Source organism: Mastigoproctus giganteus, chromosome 8, assembly GCF_048544385.1.
Source record: "Mastigoproctus giganteus isolate SK-2022 chromosome 8, ASM4854438v1, whole genome shotgun sequence".
Classification (NCBI taxonomy): Eukaryota; Metazoa; Arthropoda; class Arachnida; order Uropygi; family Thelyphonidae; genus Mastigoproctus; species Mastigoproctus giganteus.
In genome coordinates this window covers 26,580,619-26,607,475 of record NC_143582.1, presented here as the reverse complement: position 1 = coordinate 26,607,475, position 26,857 = coordinate 26,580,619, and the positions used below count along the sequence as shown (strand labels likewise).

At 36.7% G+C, this 26,857-nt stretch overlaps 1 protein-coding gene across 2 annotated transcripts in view; it reads left to right on the top strand.

Annotated features, from left to right (window-relative positions):
• The window catches only part of obe (activating signal cointegrator 1 complex subunit obelus), a 402,671-nt gene extending 377,121 nt beyond the window's left edge, over positions 1-25,550 (top strand). For both annotated transcript variants that reach the window (XM_090379766.1, XM_090379764.1), the window contains exons 37-39: positions 2,824-2,932; positions 19,316-19,545; positions 24,927-25,550. In XM_090379766.1, coding sequence (XP_090235892.1) covers positions 2,824-2,932; positions 19,316-19,545; positions 24,927-25,133 — 546 coding nt within the window. In that variant the 3' untranslated portion in view covers positions 25,134-25,550. The remainder of the gene's footprint in view (positions 1-2,823; positions 2,933-19,315; positions 19,546-24,926) is intronic.
• The last annotated feature ends 1,307 nt before the right edge of the window (positions 25,551-26,857 follow it).

Sequence of the window (26,857 nt, the reverse complement as noted above, 5' to 3'; positions counted from 1 at the left end):
TCCATAGTTTTGCCAGTGATAGCACATTACATTCCACTGTACATTTTGAGAAACCTTGCCCTGCTCAATCAACTTCAACTTCTCGAATATTCACTACCAATTCCTTAAATGCTGATCTCCAGGTAATTCTCCAGTGGAACAAAAACAACTTAGTTTATTTCAATCCTTCTAAAACTCAGTCTTGTCTTATATCTCGCAAAAAGGATTCTTCTGCTCATATGCTTATCTTTGGTGACACTCCAATTTCTAGGCAAAATGATATATCTCTTTTGGGGATTGCCCTGACTTCTAATCTCTCTCTCTCTTGGCACAAGCACATTACAAATATTACTTCCTCTGCATCTAAAAAACTTTTTCTCTTTCGTTCTCGGTGTTACAGAGCTGTTCACTTTGTACAAATCACAAATCCGCCTTACCGTGGAATATTGTTCCCAAATCTGGGGCGGTGCAATCAAAATCTCTCTCAGGCTTCTAGATTCCATTCAGAAGAGGGCAGTTAGGTTAAATAATGACTACTCTCTAACAGTCTCTCTCCACTCGCTTTGTCATAAATGTACTGTTTCTGCTGCATGCCTTTCAACAGATACTTTCATGGGCACTGTTCTTCTGAATTGGCTTCTATAATTCCCATTCTCTCTTTCAAAACAATCCAAACACGTGCCGCCGTCAGCCATTTAAACATCCATTTACTGTCCAACTTCAAACTCACAGGACCATTTTTTCATCTTCCTTGTTTATTCATTCAACTGCCATTTTCTGGAACAACCTTCCTTCCTACGTATTTTCTGAAAATTACAGTCTACAGAAGTTCAAGTCTAATGTGAACAAATATCTTCTTTCATCTTCTCAACCTCCAACCCAAGCATGGTTCTAAGTACTATAGGTTCTAATACCTCTCTGTTTGGGGTTTTCATTAAAAAAAAAAAAAAAATGTATCCATAGGGTAAGAAATAGATTAATGTATATTAATCTATATCCTACCCTATGGATACATCTTTTTTTTTTTTTTTTTTTTTTTAATAAGTAAAAAGTATTAGTAAATTAATAAGAGGAGTGTACCTCAATATAGTACGTGGAACACTTCCGTATGATTTTCATTCCTGTGATCACAACAGTCGGTCGAAAAGCATTGTCTGCTTCAGGAAGGAAAATCGTTTTGAATATTTTCGTTAGATTGTTTTAATTGCGTTAATTTGAATTTTAATTGTTTTGAATTGATTTTGAATTGTGTTAAATTGATTATTTAATTATTTATATTTTACTTTAATTATTTAATTATTTATATTTTACTTTAATGTACCGGTAAGTTGTCGATTTTTTCGTTTTTTCCGTTTTAATTTCTGGAGGGTATCATACGGAAGTGTTCCACGTACTATATTGAGGTACACTCCTCTTATTAATTTACTAATATTATTATCAACGTAGAACATATTGAGTATTACAGCTCTGATTCATACTATCTAAATAAGTAAAAAGGTATCTTTTTACTTATTAAATTTATCTTTTGATTACAGTAAACCCCCGCTATTCGCGCGGGTTATGTTCCTGAGAAATGTCGCGAATAACGAAAACACGAATACTGAATTATGGCTCCCATAGTAATAAAGGGGTTCCTTTCCAAAGTATGAAATATATAAGAAAAACTAGTCTAAAATTTTGTCTATGTATGTATTATATGTACCTTCATATTATGAATATGTACATAGTGAAATGCAAGTATATGGCATCGAAATGAAAATAAGAAACAATTTAATATTAAATGTAATATTTATTAGAAATTTCAAACAAATCTTTCAAACCAGCGCCTTTGCTAGCAAAAAAACTTATCCCGCTAGTGCTATCACCAGTTTCGCTAAAGTGTTGATAAAGGAGTTTTGCCTTTTCACGAATGATGAGTGAACTTAATGGAATTTTATTTTGAGTTCGGTCTTCTATCCACAGATTTAAAGGTTTTTCCATTTTTTCTAATTTAACATCATGAGTTACAGAGCAAATTTTTGAAGCAATTAGCGCGTTTTCACTGACACTACGGCGGATTTTTTCTTTCGATTTTTTGATTGATCGTACCATTGACTCATTGATTTTATAATGTTTTGCCACTGAAGAGACACTTTCACCATTAGAAATTTTGTCTAATAACTCAATTTTATTCGCTAATGTCATCACCACCTTCTTTGATCTTTTCACATTTCCCTTGTTATTCGTAGCCATATTTTTGTAGGAGTTAGAAAAGAATTTTTCCACAATAAAGTCACTTTCTTTCGTTAACACACTCGAAAAAGCCTGTTTTACACTGCAAAACGGTAGATTTATCATTTTTGTAAGCATATCAATTTATAAATTGATAAATTTATTCAATTCCATGACAAGCGCATAACACATACTGAACAAGGATTAGCGAGAAACATCCACACTCGCGATTTTGTCACCCCTCTCCTCCCACCCACTCAACGCTGTTTTGAACGGGAAAGATAATTCTAGCCACGCCCATGTTTTTTTATGGCGGAAAATATTCACGCCGCTTTAAAATTCAAATTTTTTTAGGTTTCATTTTATATTAAATCGGCGATCACGAATACAGATACCACGAATAGCGGGGGTTTACTGTATTATTTGCCCAACCCCTACCAAATACAAAATTCAGCAAGTGAAATGAACATGGGCAGAACCTCGGGGTATAAAGTAAAATACACATGGTCTCAGTTATTAATTTTATTTATACCAACTAGATAACCTATACCTGATTTTAGAATATCATGCTTACACTTCTTATATAATCCCTGAGATAATATATTTTATTTTATTTTTTTTTATTCTTTATAGATCTTTCAGACAATTACCCATTTGCCTTTGATCAATGTATCTATATTCATCAAAACTGGTGAGGAGAAAGCTGTTGCAAATTCTCTGCCTGTGCTTGTTCAACCTTTTTGTAAGTTAGAATATTTAAATTGCTCTGACAATAATTGCATTTAGCTATATTGTGTTAAATTAATTTCACATTTAAAGGCTGAAATGCAAATATTATTATTAAAGAGTTTTTATTGATAATTGCTTGCTTGAGCTTAGAAATTAATTTTCTGTACTAATGTTCTGCACTAATATGAATTTTGAAGCCCACACTTCATTGAGTATACATTATTTATGAGATACTCTGCTTAACCTTCAAAGTTAAACTGATATATATAAGGACAAGCTTGCTCTGTGCCAAATGAAACTAGTTACTTAATACTCTGGCCTTGAAAAGCTAAAAGTAATATTGAAAACAATAAATATAATTAAAAAATATGAGCTAGGTTTTTGCTAGTCTTATTGCATGTTTTATAAATGGAATACTGACAAAAGTATTCATTAATCTAATATGATCCTGTGGCAAGTTGTGTGGATATAATATCTATGATCTTAAAAATAAACTCTTCTTCCAGCATTCCAACAATTTGTATTTCCTAAGAAATATATAAAAAATATATGGCTCATTATATAATCCTCTCCCACATATTAGAAATCTTTCCTTATATGGATGCCCTATTGCCAATCTCACCAAGAATGTTGCCCATTTCTGGACTCTTTCAAGAAGCTCAGTGTCTTTTTTTTTTTTTCTTTTTTTTTTTTCTTTTTTTTTGTGTGATATCCATACTTGACTACTCCAAGTGTAGTCTTAAGAGTGTTCAAGTCTATAAAAATTAAGCAGATGGGCTGTGAAATGGCAGCTGAAGTTTAAAATTGGCAAATGCAAGGTACTGCATATGGGTAACAGTAATCGCAGATTAATGTAAAGTTCACAGATCAGCACTGGGGCAGTGGAAAACGAAAAAGATCTGGGGTACTTGTGCAGTCAGATATGAAGTTCTCTGAACAGTGCACACAGGGTGTGAGGACAACTCATGGGGTTTTACCAATGATATACGGGAATGAGGGAACATAAATCCAAATTGAGGAAGGATGGTTGCCGAATAGATGTGCAGAAGCTGGCCAGTGGTTGATTGTTGAAACAAATTCCATCTGTTGTTATGGAGTGGACAGTTTGAATAATTTAAGAAAAACAGCACAGAATGTTGGGGGAATGGACAGGTGATATGGGGTTTTATTTATTTATTTATTTTTTTTTTTTGGCTGATGCCATATAAACTTGCTTTCTTGCATTATTTGGCACTACTAATAGTAATATCTATTAATCACAATTCTTCTGCTTCCTGCCCTGCAGCCATCTGTGAAAAATCTAAGGATTTTCTCTTTGATTCCAATGTTCCATCTTATACAGTAACCTCTCATATAGGACTGAGTCAAATGCTTTGCTGAGATCCAAGTGAACAGTGTCGAAATTATTTCCTGAAAATTATTTTTCTCTACTACTCTTAACCATCAATTTCTCATAATCTGCCTTTGCCAGCTTAAACATTTTGGTGGGCACTATTAGAGATCAACTTATAGCTGTTGTAGGCTTCAGTATTTTTAAATCGCTCTGTAACTTTACCATACCATCTTTTTCTGCTCTTTTAAACTGGGTAGCTTAGTTTTTATCTTTCTCAGCATCCTATTTTGTGTTATATATTCTTAACTGTACATATACATTCAAGGCTTCTATGACTATACCTTTAAAGATATATCATAATTCTAACATATTCCCACTCTGTATACTATTTTTCCAGTTGAAGAGGCCAAGTATTGCCTAAGTAGTCATAATTTCTTTTCCTGAAATTAATACCCATTCTTTGCCTTTAACAACTGAATTCTGTGATCACTCCCTGCTAATGACCCCTGTCAACAGTGACGATCATTTTTGCCCCTGGTGGTTTCCTTAACATGCTGTTATAAATAATAAATCAGGGGTGGGCACGCATGAGGTCAATGAGAACGCATTCCGGTTTTTCATATATTATAAAGAGCCACACCATAGTTACATAGTATTAAATACACAAATTTAATTTAATTTAATTAATATGATTACATATTCTACACAAGTCTTAAGTGCTATGTAAAGTATACATATATAAGAAAATATAATTAAGAGAAAGAAAATACAAAATAATTATTTCAAAATTTTAATAATAAAAATAAAATATAATAAAAATGCATTAATAAAAAGTATAACATTTAACGAAGACCTTTGGTCAAATCTTTGAAATTTGGCGTAAAATTTGTTAAAGCCGTTCGCAGCAATTCAGTGAGATGATGATTGGTCAACTGTGAATGATATTTCGACTTCACAAACTTCATTGTGAAGTACAAAGATTCACAGCAATATGTTGTACCAAAAACTGAAATTAGACGCCAAGCAGCTTTCTTTAAATGTGGATATTTTGATTCTGGCACGAGTGTCCAAAATTCAATTATAGAAGTAGATTTGTGCTGCATTTGCAATGCCTGATCCTCTTTAATCTCTAATAACTCCAATTCCCCAGCCACTTTTTCAACAAGTATTATTTCAGAAATTGGAAATCCATCTTCAATAATATCACAAATAAATGGGTTCACAAAATATGCAAATGTAGTTTTCAAATCTTCAAACCTATGTTTGAAATCTGCTTGCAATTCTTCCAATTTTTCTTTGTATTAGTCTAACTTTTCTTCTTTGATATTAATTATATTTGCTTTTACTCGTGGAAAATGATTAAATATTTGGTTCTTAAGATCATACACAAAAAGCCGAAGTTTAACTTCAAAACTAAATACAGTTTGTGACAAATCAATAATAATTTTTTCCTTTCCTTGTAAAGCCAAATTAAGTGTTTGCAAATGTTCTATAATGTCTGTAGGGAACATTAAGTCAGAAAGCTAAGTTTCATTTTCTAATTCTGGGTATTTTTCTCCTTTTTCTTTTGTAAATGTTATGATAGGATTTAGGAGTTCCACAAAACGGCTCAAAACGTTGTAAGTTGACAGCCATCTTACAACATGCCATATGGATAAATCACTGGGCAATTCTGTTTCATCATTCACTTGCAACTCTTCTAAAAAGTTCTTAAATTGACGATGTGTTTTGGCATTTGTTCTAATTAAATTCACAATCTGCAAAACAAACTTCCACACATTTTCGTATTTGAAGTACTTTGCTATGAGATGCTCGCAGTGAATTATGCAGTGAAGAGGTAAGAAACGTGGAATTTTAGGATCGTTGTTTAAAAGACCAATGAGACCTTGGTTTTTCCCATTCAAGCGCATTTCTAACATAGATACCACGAGTTGTTTCGATAAGAGCTACTAGTTCTAACATTTCTTCCTTCACATATATACTATTTAAAATAGTATATATGTTGCTTACCAAATTGATGAAAGGTAGTAGCAACAACAATGCTGCTAATGAGATTTAAAATTCGATTACGTTAAGCTGTTACAAAAGAAAATTATTTGAAACTATGTGATATTTCAGATTTATCTATTAAATGCAATAAATATCACACATTGTGTTTTGTAAGGGTTAAAAAATACAAGGTAATTTTAGTTTACATTGTTAGGATGTTAAGATATCTTTATCTCCTACTGCAGTGCCCACTGAAATGTTGACATTGAATGAAAACTCTTAATGTAGTTATGGAGAATCAAGTGTTATGGAGTGATGAGGTCAAAGTGTTAAAAAATTGCATTTTGTGTAATGCTAAAATAAAAATAAATAGAATTTTAAAAATTTACAAGCTTATACACTAATTTTCCTCATCATTTTATAGTTTAGCATATTTAAGAACTCTTCCAATTTAGTCAGAAATTTTCCAATAAAATATATTATTTTATTGGAAATTTTATTATTTTTTTTTATTATCATATTTTTTTTTCAGTTATTTAACTTAAATATAACTCAGTTTTCAGCATAATTCAAAAACACCAAAAAAATTTTTTTGATAAATATAAAAGAAAATGGGGTATAGGTGGCACTGTCATCATCATGATTAGAGATACCATCACTGATAAGATAAACTTCAGTTCTACAGATATTTTTATTTTAACATGCTTCAAACTCAAATGAAAAGAGATAAAATAAACATTTACTTTGTATCAGAAATCTTGCTCTGGGTTAAGTTGCTTAAAATAAGCAAGCAAAACAGCTGATGCCTTGAGGTTCCATTGCTTGAAGTCAGTTTCAGGACCAGATTTAAGGGCAAGTAAGTAAGTACTGATGTAACAGAGTACCCATTTTGCCACGATACAGATTATCTCTCACCTAGAGTGCTATTCAATTTTGGCTTTTCAAGTGCCTTCATTAGTTAGTTTGCTTGTGTTGCTTTCTTGGAGAAAAAATGTGTACTCTCTAATCCAGACTGACAAGTTTAATCATGACATGAAAAGTCCATAAAAGTTCCTTAATTCCTGTATCAAACTAGACCTCTTCCACATGCTATTGAAATGAATTTAGCATTAGCATAGGCATATGATGCAAGAAAGCAAGCTTATGCAGCATCAGCCAGAAAAAAAAAAAAAAAACTTCCACTTCACTCCTCAGTTCGTTCGAAATACCTGTCCAGCTGAGCCTTAAATTTATTTGGGCTATCAACTTTCACAACAAGGGATGGAAGTCTGTTCCACCAACAAACTACCCGCTGGCTAAAGGCAAATTTCCACACATCTATCCTACATGTCTTTCCTCAATTTGAATTTATGCCCTCTCAACTGATTATTCTGAGCAAGAGGCAGAATCCCATCAGCATTGAGCATGCTCAAACCATTCAAGGCTTTATACACCTCTATCAGATCACCTCACTGGTGCCTAGTCTCCAGACATTGTAATTTGCAAAATTTAAGCCTTTCTTCGTAAGAGCAACCCTTTGTTCCATTCACTAATCTTGTTCCACTTCTCTGTACTAGTTCCAACAGCTCTACATCCTTCTTAAAATGAGGCCTCCAGACCTGTATACAGTACTCAAGGTGTGGCCTGACCATTGCCTTATACAAGGGAATAATCACCTCCTTATCCCTGCAAAAAAAATTCCTGTATATCATTGATAAGACACCATGAGCTACTCTTGCAGCCCGTCTGTACTGCTCAGAGAACTTCATATCTGCCTGCACAATTACCCCCAGGTCCTTTTCATTCTCTACCACTGTCAGTGTAGTACCACAGAGTTGATACATTGCTCTGGGGTTGCTGTTTCCCATATGTAGTACTTTACATTTGTAAATGTTAAACTTCATTTTCCACCTCTCAGCCCATCTGCTCAACCTTTCCAGATCCTGTTGCAGCAGCATAGCGTCAATACTGTCCTTAACAACGCTGCCAACTTATGTATCGTCTGCAAACTTGGACTTTAAGCATGATATACCATCATCAATATTATTTATAAATACAGAAAACAATAATGGACCCAACATTGAACCCTGAGGGACTCCACTCATAACATTAGTCCACAATGAGCAGTGTCCATTGATTACCACTCTCTGTCTTCTCCCCCTCAACCACCCCTTTATCCATAGCAGCAATTTTCCTCCAATGCCACACTGCTCCAATTTGTGCAGCAGTCTTCCATGTGCAACCGTATCAAAAGCCTTTCTAAGATCCAAAAATATAATATCAAAGTTATTCCCTGCATCCAGTTCTTTTATGACTGCATCATAGTATCCAATCAAATTGGTCAAGCAAGACTTCCCCTTAACAAAACCATGCTGTGTCCGAGCTATAACTGAAGTCTTGTCTAGATGATCCTGCAATGCTTCTTTAACCAGTGCCTCCATTAATTTTCCTGGAACAGAAGTTAAACTCACAGGTCTATAATTACTTGTGTCAGCCTTTGATCCTCCTTTGGGAATTGGGGTCACATTTGCACATCTCCAGTCTATGGGTACCTCCCCGGAGTCCAAGGAAGCTCTCATAATTATGCTAAGGGTTTGCTTACTTCCTTTGCTGCCTCCTTTAATATAACTGGATAGATCCCATCCACCCTAGGTGCCTTTCTTGTGTTTATCTTCAACAATTTCTCCTCCACTTTACTCTCAGTTATTACAAGATTATCTAGCTTACTGCCAGAGTTGTATACACCTCTGGCATTCCCCTTGCTGAATAACTGCTCATGTGTGAATGTTGATGGAAAATATTAATTTAGTTTGTTAGCTACCTGAGCAGGATCGTCAACTGTTGAACCATCAATATCAAGTGGACCAATCTGATTCATCCCCTTCCTTCTAGAAGCCGACCGGGCTAGCCGAGTGGGTAAAGTACCTGCCCGGCAACCCAAAGGTCGCGGGTTCGATTCCCGCCTCGGGCTTGGATCAAAGTACTGCAAAAACCTTGGGAGGTGCAATATGGCCACAGAAGCCGATGCGCCAACAACTACCAAATCAAATCAAATCAAATCCTTCTAGAATTTACATAAGTAAAGAACTCTTTGCTGTTTTTCTTTGCATCCCTTGCCAAAGATTTCTCGTAATCTGCCTTCGCCTCCCTAACCTTCTTTGTAACTTGGTTACAGATCAACTTATATCTATCATAGGCTTCTGTGTCACGTGTTAATTTATATGTATCCCAAGCATTTTTCTTCTCTGCCATATGTTTCATTAGTTCATCTGACATCCATTTAGGCCTAAACCTTGAACAATATTTCTTAGTTGGTATGTAAAGCCTAGTAGCTTCCAAGATAAGTTCTTTGAATGCTTCCCATTTTGAATTTGCAGTTGGTAACATCATCAGTTGGTCCCACTGTATGGAATTTAAATGCTGTCTCAGACCATCGTAATTGCCTTTATGAAAGCAATAACCCTTCCCTTTACCCCTGATGGTAGTTACCTCTTTGAGTAAATCCCACTTCAGCACACTATGATCACTGCCACCTAGTGGTTTCTCTATCTGAAGTTTCTTAATGCATGAAGAATCACTACTGATAATCAAATCAAGAGTATTACTCCCTCTAGTTGCCTCCCAAACATGCTGATGTAGAAAACAATCATCCAATAAATCCCCAAAAGCCTTGCTAGTGTGTGAGTGACCAACCCACAAATTCCAGTCAATATCTGGGAAATTAAAATCCCCCATTATAAGACTCTCTGATTTACTGGCCCACTCTATTTCCCTGTACAGTTTCTTATTATATTCATCCAAGTCATTAGGCCTATAGCACACGCCTACTCTCAATTTTGTTCTACCAATGCTTTTGTCACACAATGTCTGTGACAACCTCATGGTCCTTGAGGTTGTCACAGACATTCTCTCAGATATGCCAGACAAGCTGTACTTGCTACCTGGGAGTCTAAAACGCTGATGGAATTGATATTTGGGTGACACTCAAGTCAAGTGGACCCAATTTCGGCGAAGTCCGGACAGTCTGTGACAGCCAAATCCTCTGCTTGCACCTTCACGATGGTGGGACTGTTAGTAATCCTGGATATAACCTCCATGCACAAGTACATGGTGGGTGACCACCCAGGTGTGAACCAACGTAAGCAGGGGTCGAGGTGTGGGGCCCACACCACATGGAGGAACGCCGCCCCTCTATGTTACCAGGCAGTACTAGGTGGTAGATGACTCTCATCAACCGGTGTAATACCACCACTTTGCTTATTGGAGGCTTGAAGTGGTGGAACCCATGTTTAGTCTCTAGAGCTAAGTTCCGGTCAACCCTTCCCTATCTCTTCCAACATGCAGTATGATTGATGACTTTTGAGATTATAATGAACGTCGTGGCGAGATCCAATATTCCTTACATTTCGAGGGTACAGCTCTAAAACGGTGTTCGCAGGCCGGCCGCTAGTAAGTACACCGGACCGAAGCTATTGGTAACACTTTAGGAGGCTTCCGGATCAGCTAGTGTATAATCTTGCTACCTCTACTCTGCCAGATAATGACTGGAGGGAGTCCAAGTAGTGTGTATGCGGGGAGCATTGTCGAGGCCACGTTATGTCAAGGATCTCGGTATATTCTTACCACATGTACGCCATATCCAAAAATTTCTTTACTTCATACAGCATGTCCCACCCACTTTTTCTTACTATTGAATAAACCATGAATTGTCAAACTAATAGAGCAAGCTTATCTGTGAAAAGATCTAAACCTCCCAAGGACTTCCTAATTCATTTCTCAAATATACGTGGTCTCAATTCTAATCTCAACCATGTCCATTTCCACTTGCAGTCTGCCAAACCCCATGTACGTTTTCTGACAGAAACTCAGTTATTGGTTGATTCAACTACTACTCATCTCAGATGTCCAAATTATTTGCTGTATGATTCCTTTCGCCTCAAAGGTGGTACTTGTGCATATGTCCGTTCTGATATTCCCTATCAGAGACTTGGCAATTTGGAATCTCCTCTCTTTGATCTTCTCTGGCTTAAAATCTCTTTACATCATTGTGTCAAATTCATCTATTGTCTTTACCGTTCTCCCAACTCCACCAATCACTTGGAGCTCTTTGACTTCCTCTCGTTGCAACTTGACTTTCTCCAGTCCAACTTTCCTAACAGTGAGGTAATTTTCCTTGGTGATTTTAATGTTCACAACTCCAGCTGGCTTCCGTTTTCTAGACACACCGTCCCAGCAGGTCGAGATGCTGAGGCCTTTGCAATTACTAATGACCTAGCACAGATTGTTCATTTACCTACAAGAATACCGGACAATCCTAATCATACAGCCAATACGCTTGATCTTTTTCTCACAAACAACCCTTCTACGTGTACACGGTCGAAGTGAGAGAGGTCCTTTAGGCACTTCAGATCACAACTTGGTTATTGTCTCTTCTCCATTGGAACCTTTATCTCATGGCTATTCCCCACCTCGTGTTGTTTGGCATTACAAGAATGCAAAATGGGATGACCTGCGAGTCTTCTTTTCCTTGGTCAGATTACTGTTTCAAAACTTCTGATGTCAACGTTTGCTCAGATCGTGTCAGTGAAATTATTCTTTCAGGAATGGAATCCTTTATCCCACACTCCACTTTAAAATCTCGTCCTTTATCTAAACCTTGGTTTTCCAATAAATGTGCTAAGGCTGTCCAAGAGAAGAATGTTACATATCGTAATTGGCTTGTTTCTAATTCTTCAGTTTCATTTTCTGCCTACACCAAAGCTCGCAACAATTTTAAAGCAATTATTAATCAGTCCAAACTAGAGGTTGAACAGGCTAAGAGTAGAAAACTTGCTTCTTGCCCTAATGGTAGCCGAGCATTCTGGTCTCTTGCCAAAGCTATTGGCCACAACCTTTGCCCATCTCTGTCCAAACCAGATGGTTCTGTTGTCACTTCAGCCAAGGATAAAGCTGACCTGCTAGCATTCCATTTTTCTTCCAGCTCATGTATTAATGATCTTGGTAAAACACCTCCCACCATTCCCAACACGCTCCATTCAATGTCTCCTGTGGTCTTCCGTCAAAAGGATATCAGAAGGATTTTGATGAATCTTGATGCTAAGAAAGCACCAGGTCCTGATGGTATTTATCCGCTTGTTCTCAAAACCTGTGCTCCTGAACTTACTCCTATTCTTTGCCGCCCTTTTTCACTTTCTTATTCCAAAGGTGTTTTTCCTTCTGCTTGGAAATTTGCTCATATCCAGCCAGTTTCTAAAAAGGGTGAAAAATCCCTCCCATCCAACTATCGTCCCATTGCAATTACTTCTACTCTTTCTAAAATAATGGAGAAATCAATTAACCGCCAACTCTTAAACTACCTAGAAACCTTCCGTCTGATCAGTGATCGCCAGTATGGATTTCGTCAGTGTCGATCCACTGGTGATATTCTGACTTATGTTACCCATTTATGGACTAATTCAATGGAAAGATTCGGTGAAGCACAAGTAGTTGCTCTTGACGTCTCAAAGGCTTTTGATCGTGTTTGGCATAAAGGTCTTCTAAACAAACTTCCATCTTATCGTTTGCCAACTGTTTTTAGTAATTGGTTATCCAGTTTTCTCTCTGATCGCTCACTGAGGGTGATGGTAGATGGCTCTCTGTCTTCTAACTTCTCCACTAATGCCGGTGTCCCCCAAGGTTCAGTTCTTTCCCCCACTCTTTTCCTCTTGTATATCAATGACCTTCTTCCATTGACTGGAAATCCTATCCATAGTTTTGCCGATGATAGCACATTACATTCAACTTTCCATTTTGAGAAACCTTGTCCTGCTCAATCAGCTTCAACTTCTCGAAAATCTGCTACCAATTCCTTAAATGTCGATCTTCAGGTGCTCCAGTGGGGCAAAGACAACTTAGTTGATTTCAACCCTTCTAAAACTCAGTCTTGTCTTATATCTCGCAAAAAGGATCCTTCTGCTCCTATGTTTATCTTTAGTGACATTCCAATTTCTAGGCAAAAGAATATATCTCTTTTGGGGATTACCCTGACTTCTAATCTCTCTTGGCACAAGCACATTAAAAATATTGCTTCCTCTCCATCTAAAAAACTTGGTTTTCTCTTTCGCTCTCGGCGTTACTTTTCTTCCAAACAGCTGCTCACTCTGTATAAATCGCAAATCCGCCCTGCCATGGAATATTGTTTCCCACAACTGGGGTGGTGCCCCGAAAACCTCTCTCAGGCTTCTTGATTCTATTCAGAAGAGGGCAGTTAGGTTAATTAATGATTCATCTCTAACAGTCTCTCTCCACTCGCTGTCTCATAGACACACTGTTTCTGCTGCATGCCTCTTCTACAGATACTTCCATGGGCACTGTTCTTCTGAATTGGCTTTCTATAATTCCTGCTCTCTCTTTCGAAACAGTCCGAACACGTGCCGCCAACATCCATTTACTGTCCAACTTCAAACACACAGAACCAACTTTTCATCTTCCTCATTTATTCATTCAACTGCCGTTTTCTGGAACAACCTTCCTTCATGCGTATTTCCTGGAAAGTACAATCTACAGAAGTTCAAGTCCAATGTCAACAAATATCTTCTTTCGTCTTCTCAACCTTCAACCCAAGCACGGTACTAAGTACTATAGGTTCTAATACCTCTCGTGTTTGGGGTTCACATAAAAAAAAAAAAAAAAAAAAAAAAACACCAAACTGACTCAACACTGCGCTGTCCAGCATTGTCGACTGGCTTCACTTCCTTGCATTTTGTGTGTTTCTGAACTAATAGCATAACCCCTCCTCCCTTCCTATCCTGTCTATCCTTTCTGTACACATTGTACCCCACAAATTCCAGTTCTGCATTCCTTATATCTGTGTGACACCACGTCTCTGATATCCGCCTTTGATGTTTTGAACAATACCTCAAATTCATCAAATTTATTTACCAAGCTCCTAGCATTGGTGTACACGCAATTATACATGCACCTTTTCTTTTTCTTAGCTACCCCAACACAACCCATGTATTTACTTGTACCGCAATGACTCCCAGCAGTCTCTGAGATATCCTGCATCTTGTTTTCCAGGCTTCTGCTCATTCCAATAGAAGCAGTGCAAGAATCACTTTCACCTCTGCCAGTGGCTACTGTTAATCTATTAGTCCTTGTATCCCCCCCCCAAGCTAGCAGTTTTCGGACCCACCTAACACTGCCTCGATAACATCAGCAAATATTCTCGCACCCTTCCTATTTAAGTGTCTCCCATCCCTGTAGAAGCAGTCCCTTCTGTTAACAAATACAGACCAGGCTGAAAAGAATTCTACCCCTTGAGCCTTGCACAATCTCTCCATGGCCAAATTGATCGACAAGGCTCTCATCATATACTCCCTCCTATCGTGTCCTGGCAGAATTGCAGACACTTTCAAATTCACCCCTAATTCACGGCTTTTTTTCAACGGCGATGTGTACTTGTTAAGTAATTCTGCCGGTCTCCTACTCTTAATATCATTAGTGCCAACTTGTACAACTATATCACCTTTTGTGCCCTTAAAAGATGATATCCGCGCTACAACATCATCAACCTTTGCCCCTGGCAGACATATCTTGGTTCTGTTCCACCTATCCTTTTTACAAAGCATGTTCCCCGTTTCTCTGACAATAGAGTCACCAACAACTACTAGTTCCTAGGCGCCTCCGTAGCCAGGTGGGAAGGAGCAGCAGTGCGTAGCACACCCTTCTTGATTAGACCGGGGTTCGAGCCCGTCACCACCAAATACGGAACATGCAGAAAGGTCAGGGAATGACCACCGCACCGGAGCAATATGGCCTTAGTTGCTAATGCTCCTAAAAAACCAAATAACAACAATAACATAACAACTAGTTCCTGTGGGACTAGCGCATTCTGCCTTGGGGGTTGCCTTGCGTGATGACCAAGTGCAAGCTCTGGCGTTGATGTGGGCAGCTGAGAGCTTGATGGGCCCCTCACTTTAAATCCTTCAAGGGCATCCACCCTGTCCTTCAAGCTCTCATATAGGCCCATAACAACGCTGAGTTGTCGCCTGATTTCATTACACTCCTTGCATCGCGCACACACACAAAGACATCCCCCATGGCAATGTTATGTCCCGTACCCGATTGCTCCACAAACATCATGCAAGCAGTGTATTTTAAAAGGCTGTGATTCAGAGGGCAACTTCCCCCCTCAGTTCTCCTCTGAGCCACAGCAGTCCCATTAGCTTGAGCCTTTTGCTTTGCTGCTCTGGTCTGAGTCATCTCGATTTAATTTCAATAAAATTTCAATTTCAGTACAAAATTATAACCGGAAACTTGTATCCCAACACAGTTATAACGCTATATATATTTTTCAGTATCAAATATTATCTACGAGTTCTGTTTATATAACTTCCGTATCAAGTTATGTATTAATTAATTATGTTTCGTTTGTAATCTAAGTCATTATATGTATTTAGTTAAAAGTACAATTTAATTGGCAATGAAGTTTAACAAAATTAGTAGATTTTGCTGATTAATTGACATTATATTATATTATATACTATACTATACTAATGCTTTTGCACCCGCTGTACTAACTGCAGGGGATGTGCACAATTTGGGAAGTTGGTTACAGCTAAGGGGAAGACTGTGCAACTTAGTAATTAGCCTATTGCACCTTTGTAAATATTTTGTCTGTAAATTGTATCTATCCTCTGGTTGATTCTGAATTCAAAGGACCCAAATTTCTGGGGGTGGAAACCATGTAATTCTCACCCCAGGTCAACAAATTCAGTGTTTTTAAAAATCACCTTCGACCAGTAGTGCAGTATGAAAGAGTGGCAGCCAACAAGGAAAATATACTATATACTTAGCTAATAAGAAAAAAAAAAAAAAAAAATGCCAAAGGCTATGAAATTTTAACACTGCAAATGTTCACCTGAAAATAATTGTATAAATGCTAGTTATACCAAAAACCATGCCTTATTTATACTCTGTACTAAAATTGAGTTTCAGAGCACAAAGGGTGGGGGGGGGGGAAAGGCAACTGAAAAATCAGAATGCAGTAGTTATTTATGGCAATATGAAAGGCATATATTAAAACCAAAATGATAAAACTATTTGAACTAGGAAAGACTGAAATTTTGCCATTTGGTTAGTATAATCGGATAATTATAAATACTGAATATTGGGTAGAAATGTTTTGTTATATGAAATATTAGCATTTCGTTGTATTAGTTCATAAAGGATTAATGTGCATGTTGCTGAAGGACATGATTATTAATATGGGTATAATCACTAAGAAATAACTGTAACATTATAATTAAAAGTACAAAATTTATAATGTTCCAGTGCAAAGTGTGCAGTTGATTATCACAGCGATTAACATTCCATTAATAATCATGGCCTTCAGTAATTGATACCAGTGTCAACTAAAATTTCTAACCAACTATCTAGTTACTGCAAGTCATTTTTCTGTTAATCATTCTTCCATTTTTTTGTCATTGATTGAGGAAGATAAAGTTGTCTAAATCATTTGGCCATCTGATATGAAAGTAGTAATTTTTGTAATGGCTGTATGACATATTTTATGAATATGCAGCAATGATTTTTTTTTTTTTTTATTATGTCATAGGTAGTACTGTGAAGGAAAGATGATAAAAGCTGATGTTTATTTCAAGGTGAAAGAGGTCAAATTGGTTTGTGTAATTTAGCATGGGCATCAGTGACTAAAACTGCTAATTTTTGTGTTGTATCCAGAACAACCGTATCGAAAGTGATGCCTGCATTCACCATGTATGGAAAAATAAAATCTGATAGGTCAAATCGTGACACTGAAAAGGACTGTAGCCCAAAAAAACAAAATTACCACTTAAAAAATAATTGAAATCCTGGTTTTAGCAAAACGGTTCAGTGAGAACTTCATAAAGCTGAAATTTATGGCAGAGCCACTATTGCCAAGGAAATTGTTACCAATGATAATGCTTAAAAGAAGATGCAATGAGCATAAAAACTGGACACAATGATTGTAAATGTCATATTTTCAGACCAATTATCATTTTCCAATTTCAGGGAGAGTTTGTTTGGCGAAATGCCAAAGGAAGTGCATCATCCTTACTCCCTTGTGCCAACCGTCAAACATGGAAGAGGAAGATCAGCAATGATTTGGGCAGCAATATCTTGGTATTCTTTAGGTCCTATCATCAACCCTGAATGGGTGAATTATAGCCACTGATTATCCTGATATTCTGAGTAACTAAGTTTATCCCATGGTACAAACACTGTTTCCCACAAATGATGCCATGTTTCGAGATGATAATGCTCCAATACACACAGATGTGTCCAATCTTGGTTTGAGGAGCATGAAGCAGAAACTAAGCATCTCCCACGGCCTACACAATCACCAGACTTAAATGTTATTGAGCCACTGTGAGCATATTTGGAGAGGTGAGTGAGAAGTAGATTTCCTCCACCTTTGTCACTCAGAGAGCTTGAAACGTTCCTCCTTGAAGAATGGTCCAATATTCCTCTTAGGACAGTTCAAGATTTATTTGAATCTATTCTACAATGAATACAAGCCATGTTAAAAGCAAAGGGTGGCCCAGGTCGGGTATGAGTGTGCATAAGTACATGTGCTTTGAATGACCTGGGTTCAAGCCCCTGACTGCTAAGTGCAGCACTGTTTCTTGTATTCTCTCTATCCTATGAACTCCTCTGACCATGTGGTCATCCTGGAATATAAACATTTATTTTTTTTATTTATCACAGATACTCCAGATTTTTATTTTGTCCACCCCCTGTAACTTGTTCCATTACAGTGATATTTACATTTATTCCACAATAATTTTTTTTTTTTCATTGCTTAAGATACTTATGCATGCTTATTATAGATTTTTAATTATAATTAACTTAATAAAAAATTATTTAAAATTAAACTCATATGATAGGTAAGTAATTACTTTCCTATCATATGAGTGCATTACCAATTTATATATACTGAGCAGCCAGTTTATTAGGCATATTCTGACTTAATATCAAGAGTGCAACACCCCCTTTAACTGTTATAACAGCCTTAGATCATCAGTGCATGAACTCCAAAGTACCAAAAGTGTTCCTCTTAGATGCTGACTTGATTGAATCACACAGTTACCTTGAATTTGATGATGGAAAATCCTTACTGCAAACAGCTCGTTGCACCCACCTCATTCCACAGATGTTTAATTAGTTTGAGTTCCACTGACCAAGCAGGCCCATGAAGCATGGTAAGGTCACTCTCATTCTCCTGGAACCATTCCTAAATGAACCATACTGTATGACATTGTGATAGGATGCATTATCCTGTTGGAAGTAACCATTACGAAATGAATAAGTATGAAAATGAAGGGATAGGATACATCTGGGTGGCAACAGTGTTCACATAAGCTGTGGCATTCAGATGTTGATCTATCAGTATCAGCACACCTAATGTGGCACAAAACATTCCCCACACCATGATATTTCCACTATCAGCCTGCAATGTTAACACCTATCATGATGGGTCAGTTCATGCTGTAGTCATGCCATCAGCATGGAACAGCTGGAACCAGGATTCATTGGGCCAACCTTTTCCACTTCCCAAATGTTCAGTGTTAATGTTTCTTTGTCCACTATACCCATATCTGCTTGCTTTTAGCTCGAGTGGATCATGGAGCAAGGGACTCTGTCATGGACAGGGCATTAGCAGATGGGTGGAACCCAGTGAGGGTTCCTGTTGTCTTATGTCCCATCTTAGACAGCATCTAATATGCTGCATGTTCTAATATGTCTCTTTGTGCTGCCCCATCATTTGATTGATTCTTTTTATCCTCTGTTGACTTCTGATATCCAAAAGCTGTCTCTTACCAAAGGACTGCTATTGACTGGATACTTTCTCAGGAACATCTACTATCATGCCACACCTTTGGCTCATTTTCTCACTGAATATGACATAATCCATGTTCCCTAATTGCCTGCTTTACATAGCTTGTTACAGATGCATGACACAGCCTGTGGAGCAGTTGATTCCTTAGATGATGGTATATGTCCCTAATACACTGGTCAGTCAGTGTAAGGTCTGGAATAGCATCTATCTTAAAATTTTTACATTGTATTTAGGTGGGAAACGTCCAGAATTCTATTGGTTAAAAGTCGCTGCAGACACAGAATATGTTATAGTTGTGAATTTAATGAGAAAGAGCTTGAGAAGACCAGACACTAAAGCTATAGCTCCCAAGTTTCCTAAACTAAAAGATGAAGGTTGGTTTCTAATATTAGGAGACCCTGAAAATAAAGAACTTATTGCCATGAAGAGGATACCTTATGTTTCTTTTAAAGCTAGTCATCAGGTAGGCATTAATTTTACCTAGTTAAAAAAAATAATAATAAATAAAAACTTTTTTAAGTAGTAAAGATTGTGAGATTATTTTCAATGCAGGCATTGAAATAACTTAATGTTTAGAAATTAAAGTCACATTGAAATAATACAATACAGCCAGCTCTTCTGTTGACAGAGCCTGACTTTTGGCCTGCAAGGCTGAGGCTCATGGACTTCTGCTCACATTAGGGATGATGCTATTATCCACAAGTCAATTTAAATCGCTAATATTGGGATAGTTATGATCTTTTACGTTACACAAATTCATATGTAAATTATAATAATATATATAATTGCAATTATTAAACAGTTATAATATGTATACTGTTATATATATATATATATATATATATATATATATATATATATATATATGAGCTAATTTGGAACTAGGCCATTTTGCTCATAACTTAATTGGATGCACGTCCTATACGACCCTCCTGTATGACATGGAATGTAGTTATGCTGACACCGTCGCTGCTTGTTTCCATAGTGTTGCTTGCATTTAAGTAGTGTATAATAGTCCAAAACAGCCCAGTAGATCATGGACTTTGATTTCATGCCCTACCACCAACAAACTTTTGAAACTAGCTGAAACATCTGTTCCTTCGGCCTGCCTCCAAAAAGACTTCATAGTTGAGGTGATACTCCCAGCCATATCCATTAGAATTTAACATTGTGTAGAGAGGTTTGTCACTTTGTAGTACCCATTCTGTCACACTTCCAGTCCATGAATGTCAAGAACAACTAGATATGGTGATCTATAGAACTGCTCTAAATGCTGTTTTGTATTGTTGACTATGATATTGTGAAAAACTTTTTAGGCATTTATAAATCAAAGAATATTGAGATTGTCAACAACTGAGTGTGAAGGTTCATTTTCTGCATGCACTACCTTGAATACTCCATGGTACCATGAGTGAAGAGCAGATGAAAGGTTTCACCAGGATCTCAAGCCAGCCAGTTGGTGTTCAAAAGGCAAATTCATATGATGAGCACAAAAGTTTCAATAAAGTGCATCATACATATGCAAAAAAATTATGTAGAATCGCAAAGTAAATACAAACTATTAAAAAATAGTTTGATAAAATGTAACAGACTATTTTAACCTGGGATAACTCTTAGATGAAATTCTTATTGAGCAAACACCTTTTTAACAAATTAGCAGCACACCCCTGCTTCAGGCAACTCTGGATAGTGATACTTTAATTATAAACACCTTGTACTTGGTCATTTCACACAGTCAGCAGTTTACTTAGTGGTTCTACAAACAGAAATGTAACTTCCTCTGAGCCCCCTCCAGCACATCCCAGATCTTAATTTAAAATGTTCTTCACATACCCCCCCCCCCACCTTCCAGAAAGAGAAATAGTGCTATTGTCTTGAGAAGAATAAAGGAGCTGCTTGATGGATTATCACTATGAAATGTGTGCAATATGCATGTTGTCAATAAACACAATGTTCTGTACAAGTAGTCCTAGGCCTTCGATGGCTAACAGTGACCATTACAAGTGATGCCACTCTTCAGATTGGTGAGGGTACGGATCATATCATAGTACACCATGCTCTTCAGATACACCTACAGCCAGAAATGACAGGGACGTAAGGTTGAGCAAATGAGGTGGCCACGATATTATCCTAGATTGATTGATCACTTTATCATTGGTGAAATGCTTTCGGAACAGGTTATGCATAGATCAGGAAATGTGACATGGTGCTCCATCTCATATAAAACTGTGGTTAAGGGCATCCCAGTTATAGGGACAAAGGAATGTAAAGGTTTCCAACATCAATGTCTCTGGTTGGCAGTGGAGCAGGTTAGTCCTGCAGGCTGAATGTCATCAAAGAATGGTCTTCGGTAGTGAAGAAAACACTGAAGCCATGCCAGAAAGTTTTAGTAAAACTTGGTTATTCAAGGGACAAAAACACATTCATTTCAATTTAAATGGGTTTGTGTTTGAAGTATCTATACCATTTCAGAATAGATCAAATATTTATCAAGTATTAATTAAGAGAAAATTTTAGTCAGATATTCATATTGACACTGTGCAGCACCTTTTTAATTCTCATTAATTCATGAGCAGATGGTCAATGCATTTAGTCAGTATTAGAAAGGATTTTTGCTCTGTAGAAATTCTGTAAATTTCACATGATGACAAGATTGCCAAGTTTTGTTCTTGCTAGCATTTCTGCATCCACTACCTTGAGTACATTAAAATAAGCATTGTTGTTTATAATGAATTATTTGTACATACCTGCTAAATAGAGCATCCATGTCTGGAGTATTGTTTGAAATCCATGCAGAGAAAGGTATCATTTCACTTTTTGTTATGTTTTCTCTGAACTGCTCTTGAACCAGTAATAAGCTTGATGTTACTTTAAAATAACTGAGAACAAAAATAAAAAAAAGATAAACTGCAGCCATTATTAATCCACTGCAGGATTGAACCCTCCTCAACGATTCATGTTGAGGGAACGGACCATAATCTGCCATGCTGGCCCAGAGTGGGTTGACAGATCAACCATATTTAGCAGTAAGGGGCTTGAACCCCAGTCTACCCAAAGAGCATGTGCTACTGCACTCCTGCTCATGACCACTTGGCTATGGAGTAATAGACTGAAAATACCAAGTGTCTGAGCAGAGCTGAAAAGATGCAATTACAGTTGCAAAATTTTATCTTGGCTGTTGCGCATGGAGGATGAAAAAATATTTGGTTAAGTCTAAATATGCAGTGTTGCTGAATGCTATGGTAGGTTCAGTTTCTGCTAAGTGGTCACTGGACTCAGTGACTTTCATTGTTATGTCTACCAGCTTTGTTTTTGCCGTTCCCTACACTTTGACAGCAAAGAAAGCTTCATTTTCAGTGAATTCAGTAATTTTCATCATATGTGAAATAAATTCTTGTATGGAAAAAAAAAAAAAAAAAAAAGACATTATATAAAAGAGTGTGTACTCTTTCGTTCATTATTGAGATGTTAGTTAATGTTTAATTAGCATTAGTAGATGCAAGAAAGCAAGCTTATGCAGCATCAACCATAATAAAAGGAAATAAAAAAAAAAAAAAAACCTTCCATTACACCCATCCATTCATTCCAAATGCCTGTCCAGCTCAGCCGTAATTTATTTAGGCTGAGCTAGACAGGCATTTTTAACTTCCACAACAAAAGATGGAAGTGTGTTCCATCAGTCAAATACCCGCTGGCTAAAGGCAAATTTCCGCACATCTATTTTACAACTAGTTTTCCTCAGATTCTTAATCTGAGCAAGAATCCCATCAGCATTCAGCTTGCTCAACCTATTCAAGGTCTTATACACCTCAATCAGCACCTTGCATGTGCTGATTAAGGCATATAAGATGCACTCTCTAGGTGCTGAAATTTGCAGAACTTAAGCCTTTCTTGGTAAGAGCACCCCTTTGTTCCCCTCACCAGTACTCATTCTAGCAGCTCTCCATCCTTCCTAAAATTAGGTCTCCAGACCTGTACACAGTACTCAAAGTGTGGCCTGACCATTGCCTTGTACAACAGGATAATCACCTCCCTGTCCCGGCTAGCAAAATTCCTATACATCATTGACAAGACACCATGACCTGCCCTGGCAGCCCAACTGCACTCTCAGCGAACTTCATATCTGACTACACAGTTATCCCTGGGTCTTTTTCACTTTCCACTTCCCTGAGTGTATACCACACAGTTGGTGTTTCTCTTGGGTTAGTACTACCCCTATACAATACTTTGCATTTGTCAATGTTAAACTGCAGTTGCCACTTCTCAGCCTATTCGCCCAACTTATCTAGATCCAGTTGGAGTAGCATACTGTCATTGACAAACTTTGTATCATCTGCAAACTTGGCATTAAGCCTGATATACCTTCATCAATATCATTGACGAATATAAAAAACAACAATGGGTCTAGCACTGAACCTCTTCAAATTTAACTATGCTCCTAGCATTGGTGTACATGCAAGTTTACATGCACCTGTTTCTACTCTTAGTTACCCTAACACAGCCCATATATTTACTTGTTCCACTATGACTCACACCAGTCCTGGAAATCTCCAGCAGGTTGCTGCTCATTCTAATAGAAGCAGCAATAGAATTCAAGATGATCCAATATCTTTTAAAATAAAATTTGAAAAACTAGTCAAGTATTATTTTTGAAGTCTTTTAATCCATCTCATGTTTGATTTATATATATTAGATATACGTAATATAGCAACTGCAGAGCTCTTTTTGAACAAAGAAAGCATTTTTTAATTTATAAAAATATGAAAAAAACATGCTGAGGTTTCATGTTTCACAGCCTAACCAAATGATTTTAAAGTGCAGTATTGTATTGCCATGTTATCTCTTTGACATGGAAGTGAATAAATCTATGATTAAGTGTATAATTTAAAAAATAAATAAAATGACATAAAATACAGTGGCTTCTGGTTATATTTGGGCCACCGGTTAATCGGGGCAGCCATTTATTTGGAGCAAATCTTAAAAAACAGAAACCAACCGAGAAAATAGACAGGGTTTACTTCACTTAATTGGGACATGCCGTTTAATCGGAACAGGAGATTACCCTACAACTGGAGGTCAAACCATAAAAACAATTAGCAGTCACCTGTTTATTGGGCTTTTCTGTTAGCGAAATCTATCATAAATGGACAGTAAACTCGATCTTACTGAATTTGCGATAATACGGACAGCTGGAATTCTGTGGGTTATTATGGTGAAATGTGTTTACACTTCCATGAAATCTTCAATCATATAAAAAAAATTAATTTTCAGATCTTCTCTTCATTCCTATTTTTAAAGCTTTGTTATTCCGTTCTCACTTGTGTGTATCGTGTTACTTGCAATTTGTGTGTGCCATGTTTTGTTATTGATTGCTTATCTTTTTACTGTTTTAAATTTTAACCCCCCCCCCACCCACAATATTCCGATTATCACGTATATTCTTTTTTTTTTCACATATTTAATTTTTTAATTGGTAAGGTAATGAAGGTTAAATTTGTGGATAATATTCCTCCTATTAGAATCACTGTTCAATAGAATTAAAATTCAATTCACAAATGTGATCATAATGACACATTGACACTTACTACACATTGTATAGTGAACAGTACTTTACTATGGTGAGTTCATCATAACGTGATTTGATTGTACAGTGAACTAATTGTAAAGGGGGGTACATTGTATTTTTAACTATTTTTGTAAAACTTCGGATAATTGGAGTAGCCACTTAATCGGGCCAAAATGCACTGGTCCCAATGTGTCCCAAATAACCGGAATGGACTGTATATAAAATTTATTTATATGGATATAAAGGGCAACTAAAATATTGTTTTCTCATGATTACAGTTAATATTCTACACTCCAGAAACACCTGGCAGGGTGATATATACCTTATACTTGATGAGTGATTGCTACCTAGGTTTGGATCAGCAGTATGATATTTGCTTGGATGTGAAGGAAGAGTCTCAAGAAAAATTGGCAATGAATTTTTCTGTAGAAGACAATTCACAGAGAAGAGCTACATTTTTTCCTGAAAAGCCCCAGGTTGGATAACATAGCCAAAAACCTTCTTTATATCTCCAATCAAAACCCATATAATATAATTAAAGTTGTTCTTATATAAATAAATACTTGAAACTAAGTTTGTTTTGCCACAAACTTCAGATTAACCCATTGTTAAATAAAGATGCTTGTAACAGCGCAACCAAGAAAATGTTTTAAAATTAAAATTGATAAAATAGACATGAAGAGTGGTTTTCAAGATATGGTGCTGCTTGATCAACTCAAATGAGCAAGTTCTAACTAGGTAAAAAATGTTTGGGAAGGGGAGGCAAAAAAAAAGCAGTAGAGGCTGCATAAAGAATTTGCCTCTCATTGAATGTGGTTGTCATTATAGCATATGACAACTGTATTTATTTAACCCTTTTGTATGTATATAGGATATAAATCCTCTATACATATGATTATAAATAACCTTCAAAACCTCTATACAGTAAACCCCCGCTATTCGCGGGGGTTACGTTCCTGAGAAATGCCGTGAATACCGAAAACGCGAATACTGGGTTATGGCTTCCATAGTAATGAAGGGGTTTCGTTCCAAAGTATGAAATATATAAGAAAAACTAGTCTAAAATTTTGTCTATGTATGTATTATATGTACCTTCATAATATGACTATGTACATAGTGAAATGCAAGCATATGGCATCGAAATGAAAATAAGAAACAATTTAATATTAAATGTAATATTTATTAGAAATTTCAAACAAATCTTTCAAACCAGCGTCTTTGCTAGCTAAAAAACCGATCCCGCCAGTGCTATCACCAGTTTCGCTAAAGCGTTGATAAGGAGTTTTGCGTTTTCACGAATGAGTGAATTTAACGGAATTTTATTTTGAATTCGGTCTTCCATCCACAGATTTAAAGCTTTTTCCATTTTTTCTAATTTAACATCACGAGTTACAGAGCAAATTTTTGAAGCAATTAGCGCGTTTTCACGGACACTATGGCGGATTTTTTCTTCCGATTTTTTGATTGATCGTACCGTTGACCCATTGATTTTATAATGTTTTGCCACTGAGGAGACACTTTTACTATTAGAAATTTTATCTAATAACTCAATTTTATTCGCTAATGTCATCACCTTCTTTGATATTTTCACATCTCTCTTGTTATTCGTAGTCATATTTTTGTAGGAGTTAGAAAGAACTTGTCCACAATAAAGTCACTTTCTTCCGTTAACACACTCGAAAAAGTCTGTTTTACACTGCAAAACGGTAGATTTATCACTTTTGTAAGCATATCAATTTATAAATTGATAAATTTATTCAATTTATAAGCATATAAATTAAAAGCAAACGACGAAACCTTCCATAACAAGCGCATACATATTGAACAAGGATTAGCGAGAAACATCCACACTCGCGATTTTGTCACCCCTCTCCCGCCACCCACTGAGCGCTGTTTTGACCGGGAAAGATAATTTTAGCCACGCCCATGTTTTTTTATGTCGGAAAATGTTCACAGCCCTTTAAAATTCACATTTCTTTAGGTTTCATTTTATATTAAATCGGCGATCGCGAAACCGCGAATACAGATTCCGCGAATAGTGGGGGTTTACTGTATTCAATGTAATGTTCACAAATTGTCTTGAAATGCTACAAAATATGGTGCCATCTACTATATTTATAAGTGTAACAGTAGCTATTTTTATATTTTACAATAGTTTTAAAAAGCAACATAGGAGAGTTCAACAAACTACAAGATGATGCAGACTGAC